Consider the following 24957-nt stretch of genomic DNA (forward strand, 5'->3'; position numbering starts at 1 on the left):
CGTAACGGTGATCGGTCTACATGCAATGGAACGAAGAGTCCAAGCACAGACACATTCTGAAGCTAGATGTATTAACAGGCAATGCACTTCCAGTATGCATGTAGAAAAAGAGGTTGGCAAGAAACACTGCATTGTTCAATTTGGATTCTCTAGGCAGCTCCGTACGCCACTAGCTTCACAAGTAAACAAAGTCCAAAGCGGTTGTTCGAGTAGCAGCACAGCACAACTAAAAGCGCAAGAACCAAAACTCCTATAAGTTAATGTCTAACGGGAAAACAAACACATTGGCAAATCTATTTTTACTAGAGATGTGCGAATAGCAAAATTTTGGGTGCGAAGCGAATTCGAATAATAAAGATTGAGTGCGAATCGAATCGAATAATTTCGAATAATTTTCGAACATTTCTCAAACATTTTTCGAATAATTCGAAGTGAAATTACAGAAAAAGTTGCAGAGAGTCCCTAAGTATGTTCTTGTGAGATCGCAACATGAACGTGTTTCTTTTCGCTAGGTTGATGAAGTGCTGATGGGGTCATATTTCATAGTTGTCTTTCTTATCAAGAGTGAGGCAATGTAGAGGCCGAATTGTATTTATGTACATGATTTGGCGCAACCAAAGTGTTGCCGACAACACTTTACACGTGATAGGCAGAGATGCCATTTCCTCAGCCTCTCCTCCTCTTTCAACTGCTGTGGAAGGCCAACTGATGTGGCGGACAAGGGTGTGCTCCCTTCAAGTCCGAAGTTCCAAATCTGCCTCGTAGACGTCGCTATATAAGAACATCTGAAATTTTGGATGCTAAAAAGCTTCGGCGTCGCATTTTTCGGACTTCCTGCCCAAATTTCAGGTCCAAAACAGCATTAATTGAGCCCCCAACTCTGCCACATCTTTCATCTCCATATTGGAACCAGCGTTTTCTTGAGTTAATACATTTGCGACCGTAGCGGAGCTTGAAAGGCAGCTTTACCGCAATACGGGGGTGTGAGGAGGTGAAGCATACTGAAAATCTAGGGACCACTTCCAAACGGACGTTGACTGTCTCTTGGCTAAGTTCGACCGTAACGGACCTTGAAAGGCAGCTTTGCCGCAATACGGGGGTGTGAGGAGGTGAAGCATATTCAAAATCTAGGGACCACTTCCAATCAGACGTTGTCTTTTGCCTAAGTTCGACCGTAACGGAGCTTGAAAGGCAGCTTTGCCGCAATACGGGGGTGTGATGAGGTGGAGCATATTGAAAATCTAGAGACCATTTCCAACCGGACTTTGTCTCTTGGCTAAGTTCGACCGCAACGGAGCTTGAAAGGCAGCTTTGCCGCAATACGGGGGTGTGAGGAGGTGAAGCATATTGAAAATCTAGGGACCACTTCCAATCAGACGTTGACTGTCTTTTGCCTAAGTTCGACCGTAACGGAGCTTGAAAGGCAGCTTTGCCGCAATACGGGGCTGTGAGGAGGTGAAGCATATTGAAAATCTAGGGACCACTTCCAATCAAACGTTGACTGTCTTTTGCCTAAGTTCGACCGTAACGGAGCTTGAAAGGCAGCTTTGCCGCAATACGGGGGTGTGATGAGGTGAAGCATATTGAAATTCTAGAGACCATTTCCAACCGGACTTTGTCTCTTGGCTAAGTTCGACCGTAACGGAGCTTGAAAGGCAGCTTTGCCGCAATACGAGAGTGTAATGAGGTGAAGCATATTGAAAATCTGAAGGGGTCACTTTCAACGGGACGTTGACTGCATTTGTCTTTGGGAAGTTCGAATAGTTCGAATAGTAAAATTTCAGTGCGAATCGAATCGAATAGCAATCACTATTCGAAAAATATTCGAAATTTCGAATATTCGCACACCCCTAATTTTTACATGAAAAAGTTGGCGTGGAAGAAGAGTGAAAGTGCAAACCCCATGCAATTGACTTCTCCCAGGCCTTCACTCCACACGATGCAGTTCTTAGTAAAAGCGTATCGCTGGCACACATCTACGGCCTGAACATTCCTGTGACACCCGAGCCTGAATTGACATAAACAAGCGCTAACACCTCATCTAAGCACAACAGGAAAGCCTTGCGAGGACACTCTCGTACATTTGCAAATTTAAAAAATGCGGCCCTGTACAAGCAACACGAGCGTTGCATCTATTCACTAACACAAAGCTTAATTTGACAAAGAAATGCATATGCACGAAAGAACAAAACAAGAGAATGATGTTACTCTGACGATAGAAGTGGATGTTCGAATCTCAACTTAGTAAAAGCTGCACTTTTTGAACTACCGGTGGAAAAGGGTGCTGCTACAGGCACATCAAAAGCACATCTCTTCACGCATGCAGCCTGTTTAACAGTGGGCAGCTACCAAAGTTGCCTCCATCCTAATCACGTCAGGATGAAGCTCTGCTTTAACAGCAGGCACTTAGTATTGTAGTTGGCAGCAAACGAGTTTTGGTGCGAAGTTGTGCGCAGCATGACAGCATGCTGTCTATCTCATATGAAGTACATTACGCTCACCGTCAGCAGCCGAACGAGCTTTGCAAAGCCTTTGCAACTGAACGAGCACTACGACGAGAGTGTTTTCATTCCCACAGTGTAGAACCTGCACCGAAATACTGGAAGACGTGGATGCGAAAATTAGAACGAGCAGCAACATCCCGTGACGCCACGCTAAAAGTGTGCGAGGACAGTATTTTGTAGCGATATGTTATACACAATTCTATGCCAGTATTATCATTCATCGCTCACAATCACCTGATCCCATCGATAATGTGAGCAGATCATCTCTCTGACGGCTGGCTAGGGACAAAAAGCACGAAAAGGCATTGCTACAAAATAACAGCCCAGAACTCTTATTGCAGCTTAGACATGGATGGCAAGATAGTAATTGCTAAGATATTCCCACACCTTTCTATTATTAAAGGAAGGGGCTGTGGCATGCATGGGCACGTTATTGTATCGTATATTGATTTCAACGTCAAAGGACGTCATTACCAGTCTCAAATGTGTCTTCCAGTACACACATTCACACTATGCTAAAGAATGCTAATACTGCTTTAGTTATGCTAGGAACAGGTGGTGCCATACCACTTCTATTGCACCATGCCATGCCAATTTCTCGCCATATTGGCTTCCAATTGTTTTTAGAACAAGCTCTCGTGGCCGTGAATTCGTGTAACGCATGAAACTACCGTGTATAGCCACACTGCCAAGTGGTCCCATCTTATAGACATTTGGAGAATGCAACAAGCTATGAAGAGCTTTATAAAGCAGAGTATGCCTTCAGTTCATACGGCATAGCTTGGATGTTCAAGACGTACCACATGAATCACAATGAAATGCATCAATTTATGGATAGCACGCATCCTTTCGTTTCCACTGTCTACATAATTTTGGCTCGCACACTCAGACCACGAAGTTCATCATCACGTTCATATCAACACACCATGGCACTCTCAAACAACTGCACACATGGGAGTATCCCTCTTGCATTTCATTTCGTGAAAATAATAGCATGCAACAATACTCGCAGATGTGTCTCCCTTATATTACTCAAAATCATAAGATGGAAGAGCCACATTGTAAATCAAACCAGAAGCACCCGAGAAAACGAAGAATCATGACTGGAGATGAACGACGCAGCATCTGATGTACTAGAAGAGTCGCCTATCTAGTTCGCAAGGGATGCAGCTTCAAAGATCAGCATTGTATTGCACGGAAGCAACACTGCGCTTTCATGCAATGGGGCAGTTTCACAGTGCGACTTTGCAGATATTTTGGGGAACCAAGAAAGAATAATTCCAAACCCTGGATGGCCCATATCAGATAAAGGCAGCCGTACAAACGCAGGAAGCCAGCACCACGGCAACAAGTGCACGAGTGATCCCAACAGTGGAGAAAGCACCTTCGGACGACAAGTATGTCCCAGAGCAGGCGGGATTGCGGCATTCGAACGGCGAATGGGTGCCCTCAGTGTCCGTCAGGGTGGGGTTCTCCCCCAGCCATGGGGTCCACTGCGGGGGCTTCCCTCTTTGTGTTCTCGTAAGTGGGCGATGTGTCTTGCAAGCTGTTTGACTCTTCCGGCTCGGGTGACACCGTCACTGCTTTGGCTTCTTCGGCGAGTTCCACTTCTGGGCTCTTGGCTTCCATCATGTCTCCGTAGAATGTAGGCTGCGAGGGAGAGAAGTGCAGATTGAGGTTGACCCTCTCACGAGTGAGCAATATGCACTTTTTTGTTTATGACTTAATATCAACCCGAAACAATAGTCAACTATTAGGCACACTTTTTTTTTTTTTTCATTGTATGCCGCATTTCTGATACCTTCAAGTCGCAACCCTAGGTGTGCACAGAATGAATGTAAGAACAGCGCAACAGACGACTGACAAAGTTGACACACAAAACGAAGTGTGCACAGAGTGGCACAGTATCTATCAAGTTAAGATTTCACATTCTCACGACTCCTGTAATATTGCAAATCGATTCTGCGGAATCCTGCAAGGTAGCAGAAGGGTTAAAAAGGATTTCCTTGCGGCTTTGTGCTACAAACGGGTGGTTGTCAATTTCTGTTTCTTAACACTTTCTTAACCCTTGCAGGAATCCGCAGAAATCATTTGCAATATCCTGTGTCCATGTGCTTCAGGTTGTCAATTAATTCACCCTCACACTGCCAATCGCTAGCTTCCTGGTTAGTTCAATTGGTTGAGTGACCACCCCGGAAAGGCTTTGGTCCCGGGTTCGATCCCCAAACCAGGATGAATTTTTCAGCAACTAAGAAGCTTTCTTTCTCAGAAATCCATATGGATTTCCTTGTGGTTTCGTGCTACAAACGAGTGTTTGTCAATTTCTCCTTCTCATCACGATTCAACCTGCATTAGAATAAGGAAATCCCGAGACAACGTCCTCTTAAGCAAATAAGAAGTCACACGCTCTTAAACTGCACAAGCATTTGGCAAGGACTGCATAGGCACCTTCTCGTCGAATGTCAGGCCATCCATATCCTTGGACAGCCCATTGTCTGTCGACTGTCTGTTGTCATCGTCGTCGTAGTCCGAATCATCGTCCCCGGAAGAATCCGCCCCAGTGACTGGCTTGTCCACCTTTTGTTGAACTGCGGAGTTTAGCAAGGAACCTCTTGAACCGAGAGCCAAAGACTAATTCACGGCCACAGCAATTTGTTGTTGTTTCACAGACTCAAAAATATCAAATGCTCACAAACTCGCACAGCTCCTAAACCACCAACACTCACTAACTTGCAGATGGCTCCTAACATTTCTTGTAGCTTAGACGCAAGAAACACAAAGAATGCAAAAAAAAAATGTCCATGGGCATTCATACACACAAGCAAGAAAGAAATCAGGACAGAGAACCTGTACACTAACACAAAGCTTGTTGCCTTGATAGTCAAAGGTCGAGCTGACGAGCTGAGGACAAGACAGAGCAAATGTTCACGATTCATGTGTACACTAAATACACTAAAGAATGGGAAATGACTCAGCTAATAATGAATTATAAAGGCCAATACTAACTTTCACTCAACCACAGCACCAATCCCAATGCCTTTGATTCCTAATGTTATGTGCAAATCTATTCTCACTATCTGTGTCTCCAATCATCGAATCCACATTACGTGCCAGGAAGGAACTGCGCTTTGAAAACCTGTGAAACTAATTTTATGGAAGACGATTTTTCATTCAATTTGTATTTTTTTTCTTACTGTGGCGGCCTCACGGTTGCCACAGTACGAAAATGCTAAGCAATAAATTATTAATAATCCTGATGCAGTATGGTATGGCCTGATATGGCTATTGATATTAAGATTACCTTTTTACAGGGCTACTGTATTATTACAAGTGCTTAAATTGTATATAGACTATTTTTATGGATGCCTTTCTATTCCACCACTTTTCGGCTGTTAAGCTTGCCATTTTGCATATTGAATAAATAAACGATACTACAGAAGACTCATACCCACGAAAATAGCAGTACAGATGCATTTGGTGTCTCGTGACCTTGTTCATTTCATGCCGCGACATACAGTGCACAGAACTCATTCCTGTAAAACCCCAAGATGGCAGTGCCCGTGAATCCGAAAATGCACAGTTACTACTCGCACAAACTGCTTGCTGAAGTTAGTGCTCCGAAAATGCGGTACATTTGCTTCATCCATACCTTAACACTACACCAAATGTTCTGGCTCTTCTTCCCAACAAGGCCAAACCTCCGCACTCACTGAGATAAAAAAAAAATTCAGCCAATTCTACGCCGTGAAAACCATCGGACTGCAAAGCTGTCGCCCCTTTCGTCAGGCATTAAATATTGCTCCCAAGTTTTGGCAAAAGTTTTCAATAAGGGTTCCTTTGTTTCTTTGTTCTTCAGGTTAAGCCATGTGGATCCTGCGAGACGATGTGCTCATTCACAGCTGCGCTTGAACGCTACGGTAGCGTTCCGGTGCGGCTGTGGCCCATTCCACCCGCCCACTCGCCCAAAAGGCATATCATTATTGCGGCTGTGTTGGAACGCAAGCAGTGTCGAAAGCGTTGCTGCTGTGCATGACATGCAAAGTCACTATAGCAGCATTCCACCATGGCTACAACCATTGTAATGCTGTGTGCGAGAACAGACAATGCAGCACTGCGTGCGTCACAACCTCGCCTCGCCAAGAAAGTTTGGCGAGGTATCGTCGTACACCTTTCCCATCCGGGCAAGCATCTCTCTTGCCACTCTTGGTGAGGCGCACTTATTTCCGCCTTTCCACCAAGCCTCACTCTTGCCTCTCAGGTCACATGACCTGCATGATGCCTACTACTACTACTACTACAACGATGACATAGGGTAGACTAAGCATCGCTGTGATAAGCACACACTCACCTCTCGCCATGCCACCCGTGGTCGACTCCAAGATGGACGCCCTCGACAAAGCGTCGTAGCAGGTGAGGCACACTCGCAGAGGCTTGCTGGACTGTGCCGGCAGCAGGAACTTGCGGTTGGAGCACGGGCCACAGACCACCGTACCACACTTGCGGCAGTGGTGCTGCAACACGCATGGAACAAGCGGGTAAAATGTGCGACGAAGCAGCAGCACACCTGCTACAGTCCAGTGCTAGGTAGGTGGCAAGGTACTGCTGTGATTATGGGCCCATGTAATGGACAATAATGGGTCCTTGGATCCACGCAACTCTCACTGCCATGTAACTACCATGTAGCTGTTCCGTGTCATTATGGGTTCACATAACATGGGTCCCTGTAATTGATGGCTACCGTCCCTAAAGTACAAGGTGCCTTCAAGAACCTCTGCGTTTGCTTTCTGCACGGAGATACTGCCCTATACATTTTAGCAATGCTTCTAAGTACTAAAACAGACAAGTGTGCAGTGTTTGCCCCAAAATTGGAAAAAAAAACTATAATCCCCATTTTCTGTCACTCCAATTCCACTCAGTGTCCTTTTAAAAAAAATCTCTTCTATTTCAGTTCTTTGCCACCATTGCAGGCATGAAAAAAAAATTCTAAGTCTACATATTTATTGTTTGGCCCTTACTTGCAAATCTATCCCCAACCTTTACAGCAGCATCAGAATCTACAGAGACAGTTGACAGCACAGATGTTATCACTACACAGAGGAAACGGATATCAGTCAACTCCGTGCTTTTGTTCTTGATAGCACAACCCCTTTTGTGTAGAAAACGAGACACCCACCGCGAAAGAATCAATCCAGCTGCCCATTTCTCAAGTGGCGGGTAGTGTAGGAAAGGAGGATGTTTCAGAAAAGTGACAAAACGTACCCGACGGTTGAGCATGGTGAACTGGGTCTTTCGGCAGTGCATACAGTAGCCGGCCTCGGCATCGGGAACCCACACGGCAGCATGCTCCTTGGTAGGATACTTCCCGGCTGTCCATGCACAGAGCAAAATACAAGAACGCTCATGAGGATGAGCCCACCTTTAACGTCCTTCCGCCTCCGAGACACTGCAGCGTCTAAACCACACATTCTAGGCCATGCAGTTTTCGAGAGTTTCTTCCAGTAAGCTGTAGTGGCAGTGCTTTTTTCTTTTTTTTCCTTGAGTTTCATCATCAAAAAGTGCTAGTTTGCCAGCTGATGTCTTATCAAAAGCACATTTTGTTCTGTGGTTAATTCAACACTAGAGAGAAAAGGGGGTCTTTTTGGCATTGCTGAAACAGTTCATTGTGAGTGATTATATATTATACATACATACAAGATAATACACATATGCAGCGATATGCAATGACAATTGTGCTATAATAAGTATACAAGTGTTAGCAACATCACCAGAGCACTACATCGGCATTACCCCAATTTTCCAGCTTAATACCAACTGCTTTTAACAGAATCCCCTCACTGTTCACGACACTAGGAGGTTCAGGTGCGAAGAAAATGTGATGGTTTATAGCTTGCCACGTTGCTACGCAAACCCGAAATTTTCGGTGACTACTACCAATTAGCTGTAAGCCAAGGGAATGCATCATCATGCTGGACTGAAACGTGCATTTCGTGGAATTCCATTCACATTGCCAAGCTCACAATTGTTGCAAAATGAGAAGAAAAAAAGCATTGTTTGCAGACTGCATAGGGTCAGTTTTAAATTTCCTCCAAATTCTGCCTAAGTTTCCTCCAAATTCTGCCATGTAGCTTCGCCATAACCACTGCAGGCACCAATTTTCCCGATTAAGAGCAACCGGAGTGAAAACTTTCTCATTCTTCTACGTATTTTTCAAGGACTGACATATTTACCAAAAGTTCCTACGTTTTCCCATGTTTTCTCCTATTGCAGTTGCCCTGTGTGTGTTCAAGAATTCAAGAATTTTTTTATTCGTACCAAAGATATAAACACAATGAGGGTAGAATATACAGGAGGAGGTCCCATAGAACAAGGCTGAAAGGGGGCCTCCTGTCAGAAAATTACATGTTGATAAGTACAAAAAAATGGCAACAAAACAGCGTTAAATAATTATTCATTGTCACGGAAGTACTGTTTATCCAGATAGGTTGAAAAAACAGAGCGCACTAATGAAAAGATTCAAGCAACACCAAGTACAAGGGCAAGCTTACGTACTTTTCCTTATAGTGTCTTCAACGCATTTGTTGATGTGTGCCATCCACTCAGTCTTCTCTGTCGCAGTTGCTGCATAGACGGCGAAGGACTTTGTCGGGGTCCTGATGAGCCAGCCATTCTTTAGCCCAGCTGAAACGTTGAGACACGGAACTGTCAAGACCATCCATGACATGGTCAGCCTCTTGTGACAATGCACAACGACCAATAACTGCACCTCATGCCCTTGTGTGGTCCACTAATACTCATTCGTCCACTAATACTCGAACAAAATAGAAATGTCGCAGGAAAATGGGTGGAGGCTTGAACGGCCAAATTTGCGTCCCCGTCACACTGGGCATGACAGATTGTGATCAATACAGACTGGGACCGAAATTCTCAATCTTAGAACAGAAAATTGGAGTAGTTCATATTGACCGAAAATAGTATATTGTAGCACAACACATGTGACATCAGACTGATGAAGCACACGGACTGAGTGCTTCGTCTTGTGTCACGTCTGTCATACTACAGTATGCACTGAAGCTGCTTTGAGCAAGCTACGAAAGGGAGCTAATCGAGATTGAGAAGTTCTATCCCGCTCAGGCTTAATCACGATCGAAAGTGCACCGTGAACCACAGAATGGAGGTATACCGATAAGAAGCAACAGAAGCCTCAGCCTGCAACCAGCTTCAGTATAGAGACTTGCCTTCGCTGCAACTAATACCTGTTGTCCAATTCATGTCAACAAATTGCCATCTAAGTGAAGCAGCTACCACTAGATGTGTACTTCATAGGGTACAGCATAAAAAGGTGTTCTCACACATATAAGCAAGGAGTCAACAACCAGACTACCTACACCCGTCCACAAGCTTAAATGTGAACGCAAGCTTGCACAGTAGGCTGACACCTTAAAAGTACTAACCGGATTTACTTCAAATTCCAAGCAGAGCTGTTCACATCTCTGCTCTGCTCCACACATAACTCCAAATTTACATATACAGTTGAACACGCATGTATTGAACCCACATATGACAAACTGCTGTGTATATCAAACAGCTGTAAGATTTCCTTGAATATATTTTTGATATCTGAAATACTTTATATATTGAATTACCTGTATATAGAACTCTTTTGCAGTCCCCTTCAGGTTCGACATGTCCGGGTTCAACTGTATATATTATCCTAAATTATGCCACCCTCATGGTGAATTCTGCTGCTATGTCTGGAGTAGCAGCCTGAATCGCTGAGTGAGTGAGTGTATTGAACAAATCCTAATTCCTACACTGGAAAAAAAAAATATTTCTTGCCACATCACAGTAGACGCCATTGCTCGCGCTTATCAGTTGTGAAAGGATGGTCTCACTGTTTCACTCAGCTTACTGTCATGGCTAGAGAAGCCACCGCTGAGTGTGTGCGACTCAACTATACGACTTTCAATTTGCAAGAATCGACATGAACGCTATCGCGGAGATGATGCTGAATGCATAGCACGTGGTTGAAACATATCTGAACGCATTTGAAAAAACCGAAGTCCTCCCGTTCCTCGCAGCAGATGCAAGAAACCTGCGATTCACCCGTCAGTTCTGACCAAACCCGTGCCCCTGCGGCAAAGACAGATTGCACAAAACACATGATCCAAAATGACCTGTGCAACACGCGAAGCCAGAGTTATTAACCCATCAGTAGAATCCACCATTAGCCAATTGAATGGGCACTCACTTATTTGTTCTAGTGAATGAAAGACTCGAATTATGAGGATTCACATGATCCTGCCCTTACAAAAATAGATTTAGAGAGTCTATAGACTGTCTAAACCCATTTTTATACAGTCTATAGACTGTGTACATACATTTTTGTAAGGGTGGTCCGCTGTAACACTGCTTCATTTTGCTGTTTGTCTATAACACGTTTCTTATCTGTGTAGTTAAAGGGCTACTGATGCGAAAATTTTCAGTTGTTTCTTTGTGCCAAATGAAAGGCCAAACCATCAAGAGCCTAGAAAATGTACTGCTAAGCATGAGTACACCCTGAAAAGGTAATTACAGCATGCTTTTCAAAGCTAGTTTTGGTTCCTACTGTACCCTGACGTCACAGCAAGGTAGCACATGACAACAAGTGCTCGTGCAAGGTAGTGCGACATTTCCATGGCCGCTCTGCTCCGTCACTCCATAAGTGATGCACAAGCAGCCATTCTGAAAGTTCTGGTACCTGATGTCATCGCAACTAGTCATGCTGGTGTGTGAAGTCACCAGAATTTACACTGTAGCCCGACGTCACGATAGTTTCGACGCGAGTAGGTGCGGCACGTGAAAATCGATGTTAATGTCAATATAAAATAGCTTATCAGCATTTCCTGAGCTTCAAACTTGCTCAGAGCCATATCTGTATTCCGCAGACTTTTATGGCAGAGTAAACTCCCCTTCAGAAATTGGTGTCAGTAACCCTTTAAAGACTACAGTATGTGTCCCCCGTTAAGAGAAAGCAATTACAATGAAACATCGGAGGCATGCATTCCTGCTTTACCAGCAGGCAAAGTAACTCATATTACTTGTGTATACGAAGGAACAAGTTTTTCACTTACTTCCATCATCCCCTAGGTTGTCCAGCTTTACTTCTTCTAATGGAATGATGTGCTGCTTGTTGTACTGTTTAGAAGAAGAAATGAATGTTTTAACTATAGGCAAGCGGTAATGGTTCTGCCAGTATGCGACACAGCGAAACAAAAGCACCGCATGATAACACTGCTGCACTTTGTTCACAGTTCAAGCAAGGCGTGCGTGCTCAAGCAGTTTCGCATATACACCCACAATCCTTTACTCTCATGAACTTCAGCACTACTATGTTCAGAAGTTGCAAGTACTACGCACTAGCATGCCAAGAAAAAAAAAAGCATCACAGGAACAGGAGAAAGAAACCCGTAAAAAAAAATGTGTACCCTTAACCAAGACCACCTTGTCACAGTATGCAGGGCAGCCAATTGACTTCCCCATGAAACCCAGACACCAGACATGCCTGTTCAATTACAAATATACAACGCTGCTCTGTGAAAAATTGAGTCGCTAGATTTAGACATTCTCATGCAGACAATACAGCAAGCCTGCAGCCCAAAGATACTTCTAGTCACGTGCATCATCAGTCCCACACGGCGAAGCAAGAAGTGCATTTTTAAGGTTGTTTCGATGTGTAAAAAGTCTCAGTAGTTTTTTTAGACAAAAGAAAACTGCATAATGACTCAAGATTAACACATGAAATTTGTTGTTTAATTTATGGTGAACTTGAATTGTAAAACCACGATCCTGCACTAAGAAAAGGTGTCTAAAATTTGAGACAAATTTACTACATGGACAAACTCCTGTCACTAGCATCCATCCTTTTTTTTGCTCACTGAATTCAGCACACAGTCTCAGTGGGAAAAACTGCAAGATTTACTCCAAGGCCGACGTTAGAGAAAAGCGAAAGGGTCAATAGCACTGAACAGCACAAAAATTCTTATAGCACTAGCATGAGCCTTACAGTGAGCAAATTGAAAATGACTATTCATTTTGCAGTCAGGTTAAAGCCAATCTGTGCCACAATATGCAATACAAGATATCACATTCTCAGGAGGTGCGATATGAGGCTGCGTACAACCGGAAACCCATCAAGGTCACACATCTAACAGAAGGGCAACACAACATACATGGTTGGGGGGGTGGGGGGGAATGGGTGCATTTACATAAGTGCTGCTACAAGTAGTAGCATTACTAGCGCAGTACTTGGGCATCAAGCAAGTCTCAGCCGTAGCCATAGAATGTTCAAGGTGAGTCCAGAATTCTTAATTGCTCGAAGTACAGCTTAAAGGCGCTGGCAGTGTTCGTCGAAGTTCGAGGCAAATACGACGACTCACCTTCTTTTTGTTGATCAAAATGTTGCCGTACACGAGTATGTCGTTGAAGAGAAAGAACTGCCTCGGTTTCTGCTTCTTCCGGCACATTTTCGTGAGGACACCCTCTCCCACAAGTACGCGGCCATGGGCAGCCAGTGGCTGAAGAAAAAAAAAAGGATAGCCGTTATTTATGGTGAACCCACAATAGCACTGCATATGCTTCTAAATGTGTGCCATCTATTGCAAAAATTCAGAGTCCACAGAATGGGCAAACAGAGTGAAGACATCCGTTCCATAGTCACCAGTACTTCGCTCGCTGTGTCTAAGATGATTAATCAACGTAATAACGATACTTAAGAAGCTTACCAGTGGACAAACAGCGCTAAAAAGACGGGACAAGAAAGGACACAGACCACGGTGCCTTTCTTGTCCAGTGTTTCTAGCGCTATTTTTCCACATGTAATCATGAACCAACAAGCCCAGATACATACCCTACTTCAGAAGCTTCTTGTGTTGAACAAGGCTTTTATTTCAAAATTTTTTTGTTCTCGAAGCTGAAACATCGCTGGCAAACTCATCTGACAAGATGACATCCACAAGGCATGAACTGTAGTCAACGCGAGCCACATCTATATTTATGCTAGCATACATGTATTGCGTATGCAAGATAACCACTCGTCACTAAGAGTAACAAACTGAATTCCAAGAGAAGGCAAGCACGGGAGGAGGGGCCAGGAAGTCAGGTGGGCAGGTGACATCGGAAGTCTGCGGGGTTAACGTGGTCGCAGGAAACACAGTACCGGGTTGATTGGCGAAATGTGGGAGAGGCCTTTGCCTTGTAGTGGGTGCAGTCAGGCTGATGATGGCATGTTGGCAACTAGCGGTACAAGATTTTGCTACTGATCTGCTCCCGTAGACTCTCCACTCACGGCTTCAATATCGACCATGCACTCGTGCGGGCATTCTTGCCACCCGACGTCACTCAGAATTGTGGGTAACTTGAACTTCGGGTAATTCGAAGGTCCCCGGGATTTTGAGGTAATATAAGTCAGCGAAATACACACAGAGCAAAGGCGGAAGGAAATGTCATACCTGGCCGGAGCTCCCAAAGCAATTCTCAATGTTTGCAATCCGCTTGGCATTCGCCCGGGTGTTGACTGTAGAAAGGGAACAATTTTCATTATGTGTGTTGCTCTTTTATGACAATCATACGCGCATGACATGTTAAAGAACGTGCTAAACAAAAGCTTACATGCTGCAGACTACATGGCAGAAGGAACAAAAGAAAACCTCGTCGTGTATTTCCAAACAGAATTTGCATATTTTTAAGAGTCTGAAAACAGCGCCTATTGAAATCAAATAGTCATGTTAGTAATGAAATCAAATAGTCAAATTGTCATTCTTTCTAAGGGTTTTCAAATGAAACTTTGTAGATGTATAATTACACTGTTTGGCTTTCTAATCCTGGTAAGAATATTAGCATTTTGCCATGAGCGTAACATACAGTTGAGTAGATAAAATGTCTATGGAGCTTTGACTAGCAGCTATTCAATATAAACAACCTTTCATGTAGCAACTTAGCAGCTGTCTCAGAAGTGAACAGCAAGATAGCATATTCGCTTTTCGCAACATTCTGCCTACCTGTAAGATCCTCGTTTGCAAGCAACACACAATGCTGTGCACAGCCTAATAATTCTAAAACTTGCTTTACAGTCGGGCAAGGAGCATCAAAAAGGCATGCTACCTAATGCTATGGTTGGTGACAATGTAAGAATGACGAGGCAAGTATTCTGCTGTCCAACTCAAAGAAAACTTTGTGAAAGATGCATCGGTTAATTGCGTTTGCTCATTTTTGTGCCATCGTAACAGAGGCGAACTTCAACCTCGATATCTCTCAGGAACTGTTTCAAAGCACGGGTGCACAGGAGTTAGCTGCAGTGTGGTTTTGTCAGCAAAGCTCATCCTCAGGTTATAGCCAGAATGGTTTAACTGCCTGATGATACATATATCATTAGTGTATGTGAATCTTGGTTAATTCAAACTGGAGAATTAATGGACAGTAGGTTAGTCAAAACTGATATATACCTCCAAGACTTAAAACCTTGGTTTCACCATGCCAAGAACGCCAAATTTTCAGACAATTAAATTAGCAAGTTATTAGTTTTTACATCACTTGCTTCTGTTGTCTAAATGGCAACAATACAACATTTAGCGAGTAAAAACTGAGCAGAGATTGCACAGAGTGGCCAAGGCACCTTCACAATGAAAGAGCACGCCCCCAGGTCACGAAACGATTACGACAACGATACTAAAAAATTGTAACCTATTCATTGAACTTCCAGCTAAACTGGCAAAACAAATAATAAACATCTCCGCGTTTTAGATTAATCGCGGTCCTAGCTTAAGCCGGCTACTTACCGCACGAGCCCATAACAAGAAAAGCGTGCAGTTTCCACGAACGGTTTCGCAATATCGGGTAATCACGCGTCGCACTTCCTCGACAACGCTAAAGTGGAAGTACTAGATTCGTTCACGACGTTTCTGTATTTTGCCAACGCGACATCGACCCTTAAATTCAATCAGCTGTGCCCTTGAAAGGTACGACGCGAGATGAACACGCCGGCCAAAGCAGCGGCCCGAACTAGCGGCGAGCACCAAAACGTATCGCTTACACCAAATGACAGCGTGACGCGTGGTGCGTAACTGCAGTAGCTCGTAAGTCATCACGCATAAAACGAAGGCATGACTACTGCCCACGTTTCCGACTTCCGATAAGACAAAGCTGCCCTTCAAGCGGCGTTGACACAAGCGCTACACTTCGTAGTAATCGTAGTGAGTCATAAGCAAGACTGGGGGGATGTGAACACTACTGCGTTACAGCGAACACAAAACGCTCAACGAACTTATCTGCGTCGTGTCAGCAACGGAGGAGATCCTCCTGTTCAGCAACGCGAGCTCTTGCACAAGACGAAGGAGTTTGCATTATTCCTCTTTGTTTTGTTGTTTTTTCTACCACGCTCCCAGAGCGAGCCAGAAGGGGGCTGGCTGACCAGTTTCCATTCACAACTGCACGGAATATCTGCCGTGTCGTAGAAACGCATTTAAGCCTTTCTAGAGCAACAATTTTCATTTTGGTACAGCGAGATACGGAGGAATCGCAATCGGCGAAACAGCTGCATTTTTTTGTACCCCGACAAAGAAGTTATTTATAAACTCTCACGCTGCGGCCGATAGACTTGACATTGTGGGCGTACCGCGCATACCTTCGGATCATCTACTGCACATTGACGCACTAAACACAGGTAGCCGACAACAAATGGTTGAACGCGTCTAGGAAACATCCAACTCGCGAACGATGACACGACACGATCGTCATGCCGGGTGACAGTTTCTTTGTCACGCAAAACAGCAAGGAGAAGCAGTGACTTACCGAGACTGTCAACCATCTTGAAAGCTCACAGTAGTGGTGAGATACTCTCAAACGCAGAGGTCGCGCATCGCAAAATGCGTCGAGCTCTAAATAGAGAAAAATGAGCCAGCTGAACCAAAATAGGGCTCACGTGGCTTTAATTTAAACTGTTTGGTGAGGACAGAACGGATCTTATTAAATGTTTCTGTTGCCATTCATATAGTTGCGCAACATGATTGCTACGACCACCACAACGCTGTTGTAGACAGCGTGTGAGATTTCTACCATAATTTGAGGCGTTAGTAAACGATCATCACCAAACAAATAACAAACTACGGAACACAGTTTATGATGGACTACATTACGTAACTTAAAGATGGAAAAATAATTCATAAATGCTTGGCGTCTAGAGGACGCTAGTGCGGCTAGCGATGGTTTCGTAACTACTCTCGCCACCAGCTCGTACACAAACCTATCTGAAAGTGGTCGTTTCCACCTGAGCCAAGGCAAAACAAGCTATGATTCGAGTTTGTGGGCCCAAATTTTCCATGTGCTGCTCCATATTGAGCGTATGGGGCATCATAATGCTGGTGAGTCTTCGTACTTTGTGGCTCGCACAATTATTGCGCCGTCGGAAGCGGGAATCGAAAGGGAGCGGTGGTTGCTCGCCTGATGCATCAAGTCATATGACTGCTGGGAGATTCAGTGCCGACTCCGTCAAATCGCGCCGTTTAATGGTTCGTTCTCTCGTCTTTCAGGTCATTATGGGCATATTCTTATTCACGCACAGCGTGGCCTTCGCGGAAGATCTGGGAATCGAGGCGGAACACATGAAAAAGCACGAGTTCCTGACTGAGGCCAACCGGCGGTACACCCAGGCGGCGTACAACTGCTGGATTGCAGCTTGTTTGTATGTCGGTGAGTACCGGTACACGCATGTATTCGGCTTTAGCGTAATCGTCTTATCGAAAATGGGCCTAGCCTGGCAGGTTTTGCTTTGTGCTTGCCAGAAGAACTGGGCTTCCTTGCCGTCATGTTCTCTTAATTTATCTTAGGGATTTACATGCATAATAGGGTTTGAACGCCTACGCACGCTTCTGTGCACTATATGTTAATTACAAAAGTTTTGCAGCTGGAACGCATACTGTCTGGTGACTAGCATCTAACAAACCTAACAATGCTTAGTCAGCTCAGCCCCCCCCCCCCCCCTCCCCCTTTTTTCTTTAGGTAAATTCGCCGTGTTGATCCTAAAAGCACCGACTGCAAATTTCTTACTCTGACTCATAGCCGAGGCATTTATATATTTATGAGGTTACTTTCGTAACATTAATAAGCAATGCTGCTTATTATGAATAAATAGCGTGCAGTAAATTTTACGTACCATTGCCATCATCTGTACGTGTGACAAAATTTCTGCCTTGTACACGTTAATGGCGCAGCGCTTTTGCGAGACTGATGTGAAACACCTGACGCCCATGTGTACTTGTCAAAGTCTGTATATAGTGGAGTTCGGCCTTCAGCAGGAGTGCTACAGTTTATGAACATCTGTGGGACAAAAACAGCAGCTTACCGAGCATATTCCGCAATACGATTGGCCCATTTCTGCTTGTGTTGCCGAAAACCATCTTTAGGGGGCACACGTTGGTAAATAGTTAATACTCTTGGGATAGTTTTGAGTTTGCCATTTGCATGTATTAGGCAAACGTTTTCTGAGCACTGTAGTATTTATCACAACCTTTACCAATTGTCTCCCAGATATGGTCATATTTTAATGGTTAGCTCAATTTATGGTTTTGTAGTCCAGTCTATCAACAAAAAGGTGCGAGTAAATTCACTGCAGCTTAATTACCTCAATAATAATCTCGCAATTCTCAGCAATTTATTATGTATTGCTGCACTACACTTCCACACCATTGCAAGGATAGACTTTACTAGTCACTGCAGCGTAGTCATGCTGGTGATGATTACGTAATCTTATTTGTGCACTTGCTCGAGAACTTCACTTTATAAGGTGATTTTATGTGATAGTGTTCCCTGCAAATTCTAACAATCACATTACTGGCTGTGATGGGAACTTTCATTCCATTTTATTACCTTCAGATATCCCTCCCACATCGCCCCAATTGGGAGTGTTACAATAGTGGTGGGGTAGACAGTACAGTCGTCACCTTTATGAAAGGGAACACATGAATGCGTGGCAAATAACATCACCACTCTCCACGTTGCACAGATGGAAACAGAGAGAAGTTCACCGTTCTGTCTTCTACTTTCACCCTTACCTAACATTTGTTTCATCTTAATCCTTCTTTTGGCATGCATGCATTTCTGAATAATGGTACATGAGTTTTATGTGAACGCACTGTATCTATCACAGCTATAGAAGCAGTCAGAGTAAAATCGCGTGCCTTGCCAGCAACACAACTGTCCTGTCGTATTCTGCTGTTCTTTTCCGCTCGTGTATGGTTTAGGAACACAGAAAGAAGGAAGAAAGCCAGGGTACCACAGTACTGCGTGGCATGCGGGGTTCAACACTGTGCCATGTACTACCTAGTGTGTTCCCGTTAAGAAACTATGACTATTGCTCACATATTGCATGTACTAAAACAGCGGTTTCCTCTGAAGTTATACTGTTCCATGTATACTTAGCAGGCAATGCTGTGGAGGATATGCCAGTGGTGCAGTCACAATTCTCACTCCATAGGGCATATCCGAGTGCACTTGTCCATGATCCGCGGCACTTTACGTGGAATTATCACTTCATGAATTACTACAGCTAGAACTTGTCAATACAAGGTTACACCAAATGGCACGATACATTCGTGTCCCTTTGTGCTTCCAGTATGGGACACTCTGTGTTTTGGTCACAAGTGCAAAAGATGTTGTCAACATGGAAAACGGTTTTAGCACAAGTGACCGTTCCGTCCAATGGTGGCTCGTGGTAATATTTTTCTGCAGTGACCATACATTGCAACAACTGGCCACAGAAACATGTCATCCTACTCATTCATTGGTGAGTGGGCTTAGATCTGCAGAGCCTACAGTGAATGGCTCATACTTTTTGACAGTATGAAACATTGGCTGCATCGAATCACTTGGCAGCATGCCTATATCATTTCCTCACACATGATGCATTATTTCTTAGTGTCAAATTTGAGCTACAAGGCAAGTCCGTATAGCCTTCCTAACATTTCCTGCTGTGTATGAAATCGAATAAGCTTTTAAATCACTACATGTGCAGTGTCGGGAGGAATTTCAGACAGTGTTTGCATCAACTTTCTGTCTCTTTCAGTGACGCTGGCAGCATCTGTGCACCAGATCTACATGAACAGAAGAGCACAGCGCGCCTACTAGAGATGTAGTTCCTTGCACTTTAATCGTCACTTGTGTCGTTTAAGCATTCCCCTGAAGACTGCCTCAAACTTCAGTGTGTCTGTTGTGATTTAATGCAGGTCATAGCCAAGAAAACCCAGCTGCTAGTCTCCTTTGTAAATATACAATAAAGGCTGTACATACGTGTTTTTCGTTATATCCACGTTCCCTGTGTTCTCATTAGACTTTCACAGGCAGTGCATGGTACCGCTGAAGCTTGTGCGCACATTGTGCTGACCTGCCTCTTTTTAATTTGCCTTAGTTTGCTTACGCCGTGGTTTATGGCTTGACCTGTCATGAATTTCCTGCTGTGGCCCACTTGTGGAAATTCCTATCTATCCAAGATACTTACCATTCGATTATACCTGACAAGTGGAGGAAGGAACAGGCCCCTATGGACTAAATGCAGCAGTGGGTTACAATAATGACCAGCTATGGCACTCCTTTCTGGAGCACAGGGTCGTGGGTTTAATTCCCAGCCACATTCTTATATGAGATTTATGAATGTGTCTCAAAGGATTAGGAAACCTCGTTGAAAATTATGCAATGCCCAGCTTTGTCTGTGGTGCGGCGTATGGTCGCATCAAATCATTCTTTTCTTTCAACCCCAAGCGATGCACAAAAAACAACGTGGACACCAGAAGATTAAAGGACACACCACAACATGTCCTTTTATCTTATGGTGTTCATGTCATTTCTTGCCCTGTGTTCAAGATGTCCAAGAACCATTACCAACCAGCTCAGTTGGCGATTCTTCTTCAGAGAAGACAGCTATATCTATGCTGTGCTGTCAAATTTCCTGCTTCCTCACTATCAAAATATGTGCTACTTTCGCATCTTCATAAATGTCAGTCAACACATGCTTAACATGCTTGAGGTTTATTTTATTGGTACACACAGTCTTCGGGGAAACAACATAAACCACTTTTTTTTTTCTCGCATACTTTATATAACACATTGAGAAGACGGGGCACAAAGTGCCTCCATGGTCCAATACACTTTCATTTCTGGTATCTTCGCGTGGGGTGTCATCTCGTTGACTTCGCTCATGATGCCACTACGCAATAACATGAACGCCCAAACCGCACTGTGCACATTACTCCGTCTAGCGAGGTCAGCGCAGTGGCACAATAAATATTTAGCGCGAGAAAATCTGCCCTGTGTACACAGGGCGGCTTTACACAGGGCAGTTTGTACACGAGAATGTAGTTCCACAATTAAGAGGTCTTCAAGCAGTGCCTGCAAACTTGTAACAAAAAAAAATAATAATAAAAGCAGCTTCGACACAAGACGTCGCTGGTGGTTTTCCACGTGCAAGCACAGCACGACGTTGACAGATGACGACACGAGACAGAGCGGTGAGGCACAGTGTGGATGTACGTCATCACTTCTCTCTCCCGATTAGTCTAGAGCCATGAGCGCTCGCGCCCCACTGCGTTGAGCTGGCAAAACAGAGTCTTGTGCGAGTTGACGTGGGACGAGAAAGGGGGTCGTGAACGTCGATGAAAACACGATGACTGAGGGGTTTTACGTTGCCGTATACCTTTACAACGTTGCGCTTCCACTGAGCAAGGCATGCAGCATTCGCGAGAAATTGTACAACGCCCAAGCACGCAGTGTCTAGGAACGGAGGCCCCACTTCACCAAGGCGAATCCGTTGCCTAAAAAAAAAAAATGTCGCGCGCGTCCTAACGTCCCGTCGCGACGTCCCAGGCGGACGGCGCTTTATCACAGGTCATTTTGAACACTAGAAGGACGGCCGCGCGACGCGCGCAACTAGAAAAAAAAAAAGGTTTGAGGAAGAAACTAAGAGGCTTTGAGAGGAAATTAGCCTCGGAAGGAACATGACACCGTACCCTGGTGCGCTGACATTTGCTTATCTCTTCGTTAGGTTGCTGGATTTTTCTTTATAGTCCTTCGATTGTACACACTGAGAACGACAATGACGACAACAAGGTTGTTCTTTGGCAAAGCGAGGCGAACCTTGGTAGCGAGGCTGAGGCTGACCGGCAAACATACGCTTTACATAAGACCGACAACTGTCCTTTCATAATACTCTAAGTTATGCGGTAGTTCTCGACTCCTTCTGGAGTCGACTTACATCGCCATCTCCGAACATGATCGCAACGCAGTGCAATCGGCTATATGTCTCTCATGAGAGCCATATAGCAGAAACAATGTTGCGCTTTTTTTTTTGCAGGTTACATGTATAACTCCCCCTGCATTGTAATTTTATATGCCTTTAAAACAAGCACTCGAAAACGACACGACATTTTGCTAATTGTCAGTTCTTAGAAGGAAATGTGTGCTCAGGAGGGACACCCTACAAAGAAGACAGACGGGCAACAGTTGCCTCTTGTCTGTATCCTCTGTGGTGTCCAATGTGCTCGCGTATGTATAGCTCCAAAATTAAGTACGTTTGTCTCTCTTAGAAGCTAAGCCTAACAAGAACTAGCGCATCTTCTGGCTGTCAGCACGTGTCTGGTGCAGAAGGGACACCACAAAGAAGACAGACGGACAACAGATACTTCTTGTCCGTATCTTATGTGGTGTCCAGTCTGCTCGCATATGTGCAGTTCCAAAAATTAAGCACGTCCGTCACTCTTAGAAGTTAAGCCTACAGATGACTGGCGCATCTGGAATGCGCCCATAAGCTTTCTGGGGCATCGCACGCCGTCGCGCCCAGGGCCCGCCGCGTTCTTGCCCAGATGTAAATATATCCCGTGGCTTCACGCACACAGTAATCTTTGGTTCGCGCCCCGCGGAGTGGGCGGGTCGTCCCGCTCTAGAGGCAGGCGCATTCCTCGACCACCATGCCCTGCTGCGTAGCCACGGTATAGAGGTCCGAGTCGGGCCCGTCCTGGTACAACAGGCTCAGTCCCTTAAGCGACTTGGGCGCGCAGCACGGGCTCGGCACGTCGGCGCGCTCGCTCATCAGGCTCTGCACGAGCGCGTGCGTGCTGTTGAAGTTTCGGTTGTCGTTGGGGCAGCGTCCCTTGCACATGTAAGCGTCGAACTCCTTGGGCTCGGCCACCCAGTGCCAGCCGATCTCGGCGAACGACACCTTGAGCGAGTGGCGGCAGCACAGGTCCGTCTGGTTGTCCGGCCCGTGCGAGCAGTCGATGGCGCGGTGGTGCTGCAGCAGCACGCCCGCGGGCCCGTTGCGGTAGCTGCGGTGCGACCGGTTCAGAACCTCGGCTACTTCCACGTCCAGCGCGGAGTCGCGCGACAGCCGGCACGCCGGCTTGCACTCGATGTCCAGGCCGTGGTTCGAGTCGGGCCGGTCGATCCAGGACTGGACCGCTTCGGCGACGTCCATCCGGTGGCGGCCCTTGCGGGACAGTCGCCGGATGTTGATGAGCCGCCGCTCACACGAAGCGCAACCGGGCTCCATCAGCTGGTAGATGCGCACCAGCGTCGGCCGCCGGCTCATCATGCGCAGCCGGAGCCGCGCGTAGCGCACGCTGTAGCTGCGCGCCGTGGCGTTGGCGGCGCGCGGCCGTCCGCTGGCGATGTGGATGGGGAAGCGGATGTGCTGCAGCGAGGCCCGACCCTTGCGGGCCATCTGCAACGCCCTCCCTGCGAATGAGCGAGAGAGAGTTGACGAGTGAGATGACGCTGTGGATAGCATTTATAAAACCGCCCAATTGCTGGGCAGTACCACACGGTGGGTGTGAGCCACACACACTAGAGGAACAACAACATGTACCATCGCAACAAAGAGAACTACATCACATTTCAATGACGGCTCGAAGCCTGTTTGGAGAAGTGGGCAAAAGGAATGGAAGATATGTTGTGCTCATCTGAGTACTGACGTCGATATGTCAGACCAACAGCTTTCGCCTCCACCGGGGCCATCTACGAGTCTCAGTTCACTATAGTTTTAGTGCCGCGGCCCCAAAGCGGCTTGGGTACGTAAGCCCTTGCGTTCCTTAGTATTCTCCGTGGATGCGGCTGGGAGTACAAAGGAACGCAAGAGCGTTCGTACACGGGCCGCTTGGGGGCCCCGGCACTAAAACTCTCTAATGTTGTTTCCTCCGACCCTTCTCATCCGAAAAGGAACGTGAAGGGGGGGGGTGGTATTGTGACCAATATTATATAATTTTATTTGCGCAAAGTTCGTTCCAGCAGCGCACTAGAATAAGTTCAACTGGTAGTTGGAGATGTTAAGGCTTTGGGCTGGCGGGAAGGAAATAGGAAGAGGGTCAGTGGCGTAGGCAGAAATTTTTTTCGGGGGGGGGGGGGGACCTCCTTGATCCGACATTGGGTCTGGACAGATAAGTGGGGTCGAGTGTCATTTTGTGCTCTGTATCGCACGGGGAAAAAAAAATTCGGGGAGGGGGGGGGGGGGAGGCACGGGCCCGGTATGCCACCCCCTGGCTACGCCACTGAAGAGGGTTGAACGCTGGTTCAAACGTCTAATCCTCTTGCTCTTCTGTTCTGTTATTTTCCTACTCTCTGAGAAAGTAGTAGCTGTTTTGTTTTTTTTCCATGACAGTATAAGCTCTTCCACCGACGTCCGCCGCATATACCTCTTACATGTGTTAAAAGGTACGCAGCAACCTTCGCGAATCCAACAAAAAGTCCTCGCAGGCACACCATATACAGCAATGTATCACCTAGTACGTACGTTGCCGGGATTAGAAGCACGAACGTTATCGCACAGGTTAGAGAGATTTGCCGTAGCCTCTTTGTCATTTGCACGTTCTTCCGTGTACAACATCGAAATCGCAACCAGAGTCCCGGGCACGCTGTCGATAACAGCGGCATGGAATCATTTACCAAGCGCCTTTCATCTCTGTCTTCTGGAGTAACTTTCAGACAGGAGGCAGATATAGTTATTCAGGTCACGCGCTTGCATGATCTCCGCTGCGCCTCGCCAACTCGGAGAAAAGCAGCTCTGAAATTAAATACGGTGACGACCTCGTGGGATCGAGCCACGTTATTGGTAAGAGCTTTATAGCGATTGGCAGTCGTTGCCTGCGGCATAAAAAGACATTAGAGTCGTCAGCGAGGAAACCAAAGTACACGCGGATAGAGATAAAAGAAAAAGTTTTTATTACACTCGACAGGTAAGTGCTTCAGAAGCTGAGAGCCACCAACCGGGCGTACGCCGTGTGTTAAGAGATGGACCCATTCGAACAGGTGGCTGAGAAAATTTCTCGGCCATTAACACCCAATAGCAGCCGGCGAGTTTTACGGTTCGCGAATGAAACGAAAAACAAACAAATAGAATCAACATCTCTACTGGGAAGGCAGGAGAAATTCACTGTGGTAGTGC

The 24957-nt window shown here is 45.6% G+C and overlaps 3 protein-coding genes across 4 annotated transcripts in view; 1 reads left to right on the top strand and 2 right to left on the bottom strand.

Moving 5' to 3' along the window:
• Positions 1–1880: 1880 nt before the first annotated feature.
• Positions 1881–16450, bottom strand: LOC119404839 (pleckstrin homology domain-containing family F member 2). 2 transcript variants are annotated; one of them, XM_037671513.2, is made up of 9 exons: positions 16329–16450; positions 13991–14055; positions 12920–13057; positions 11615–11678; positions 9054–9182; positions 7764–7870; positions 6853–7015; positions 4953–5092; positions 1881–4154 (listed from the first exon to the last, which is right to left on the bottom strand). In XM_037671513.2, exons 1-9 carry the CDS (start codon positions 16342–16344, stop codon positions 3954–3956), a joined length of 1023 nt encoding a protein of 340 aa, XP_037527441.1. In that variant the 5' UTR covers positions 16345–16450; the 3' UTR covers positions 1881–3953. The 2 variants fall into 2 exon arrangements, with proteins under 2 accessions (XP_037527441.1, XP_037527443.1); XM_037671515.2 differs by lacking the exon at positions 16329–16450 and adding an exon at positions 15317–15344.
• A 283-nt stretch (positions 16451–16733) lies between these two features.
• Positions 16734–19835, top strand: LOC119404840 (ribonuclease kappa). Its single transcript, XM_037671517.1, has 3 exons — positions 16734–16897; positions 17066–17225; positions 19597–19835. The coding sequence occupies exons 1-3, from the start codon at positions 16826–16828 to the stop codon at positions 19656–19658; spliced, it is 294 nt and encodes a 97-aa protein (XP_037527445.1). The 5' UTR covers positions 16734–16825; the 3' UTR covers positions 19659–19835.
• Positions 19836–20446: 611 nt separating this feature from the next.
• LOC119404841 (bone morphogenetic protein 4) overlaps positions 20447–24957 on the bottom strand; it is a 66851-nt gene continuing 62340 nt past the window's right edge. Inside the window, exon 2 of the mRNA XM_037671518.2 lies at positions 20447–23255. Within this exon, the coding sequence (XP_037527446.1) occupies positions 22462–23255 (794 nt within the window). The 3' untranslated portion in view covers positions 20447–22461. The remainder of the gene's footprint in view (positions 23256–24957) is intronic.

The sequence above is a fragment of the Rhipicephalus sanguineus genome, chromosome 9 (genome assembly GCF_013339695.2).
Source record: "Rhipicephalus sanguineus isolate Rsan-2018 chromosome 9, BIME_Rsan_1.4, whole genome shotgun sequence".
Taxonomy (NCBI): Eukaryota; Metazoa; Arthropoda; class Arachnida; order Ixodida; family Ixodidae; genus Rhipicephalus; species Rhipicephalus sanguineus.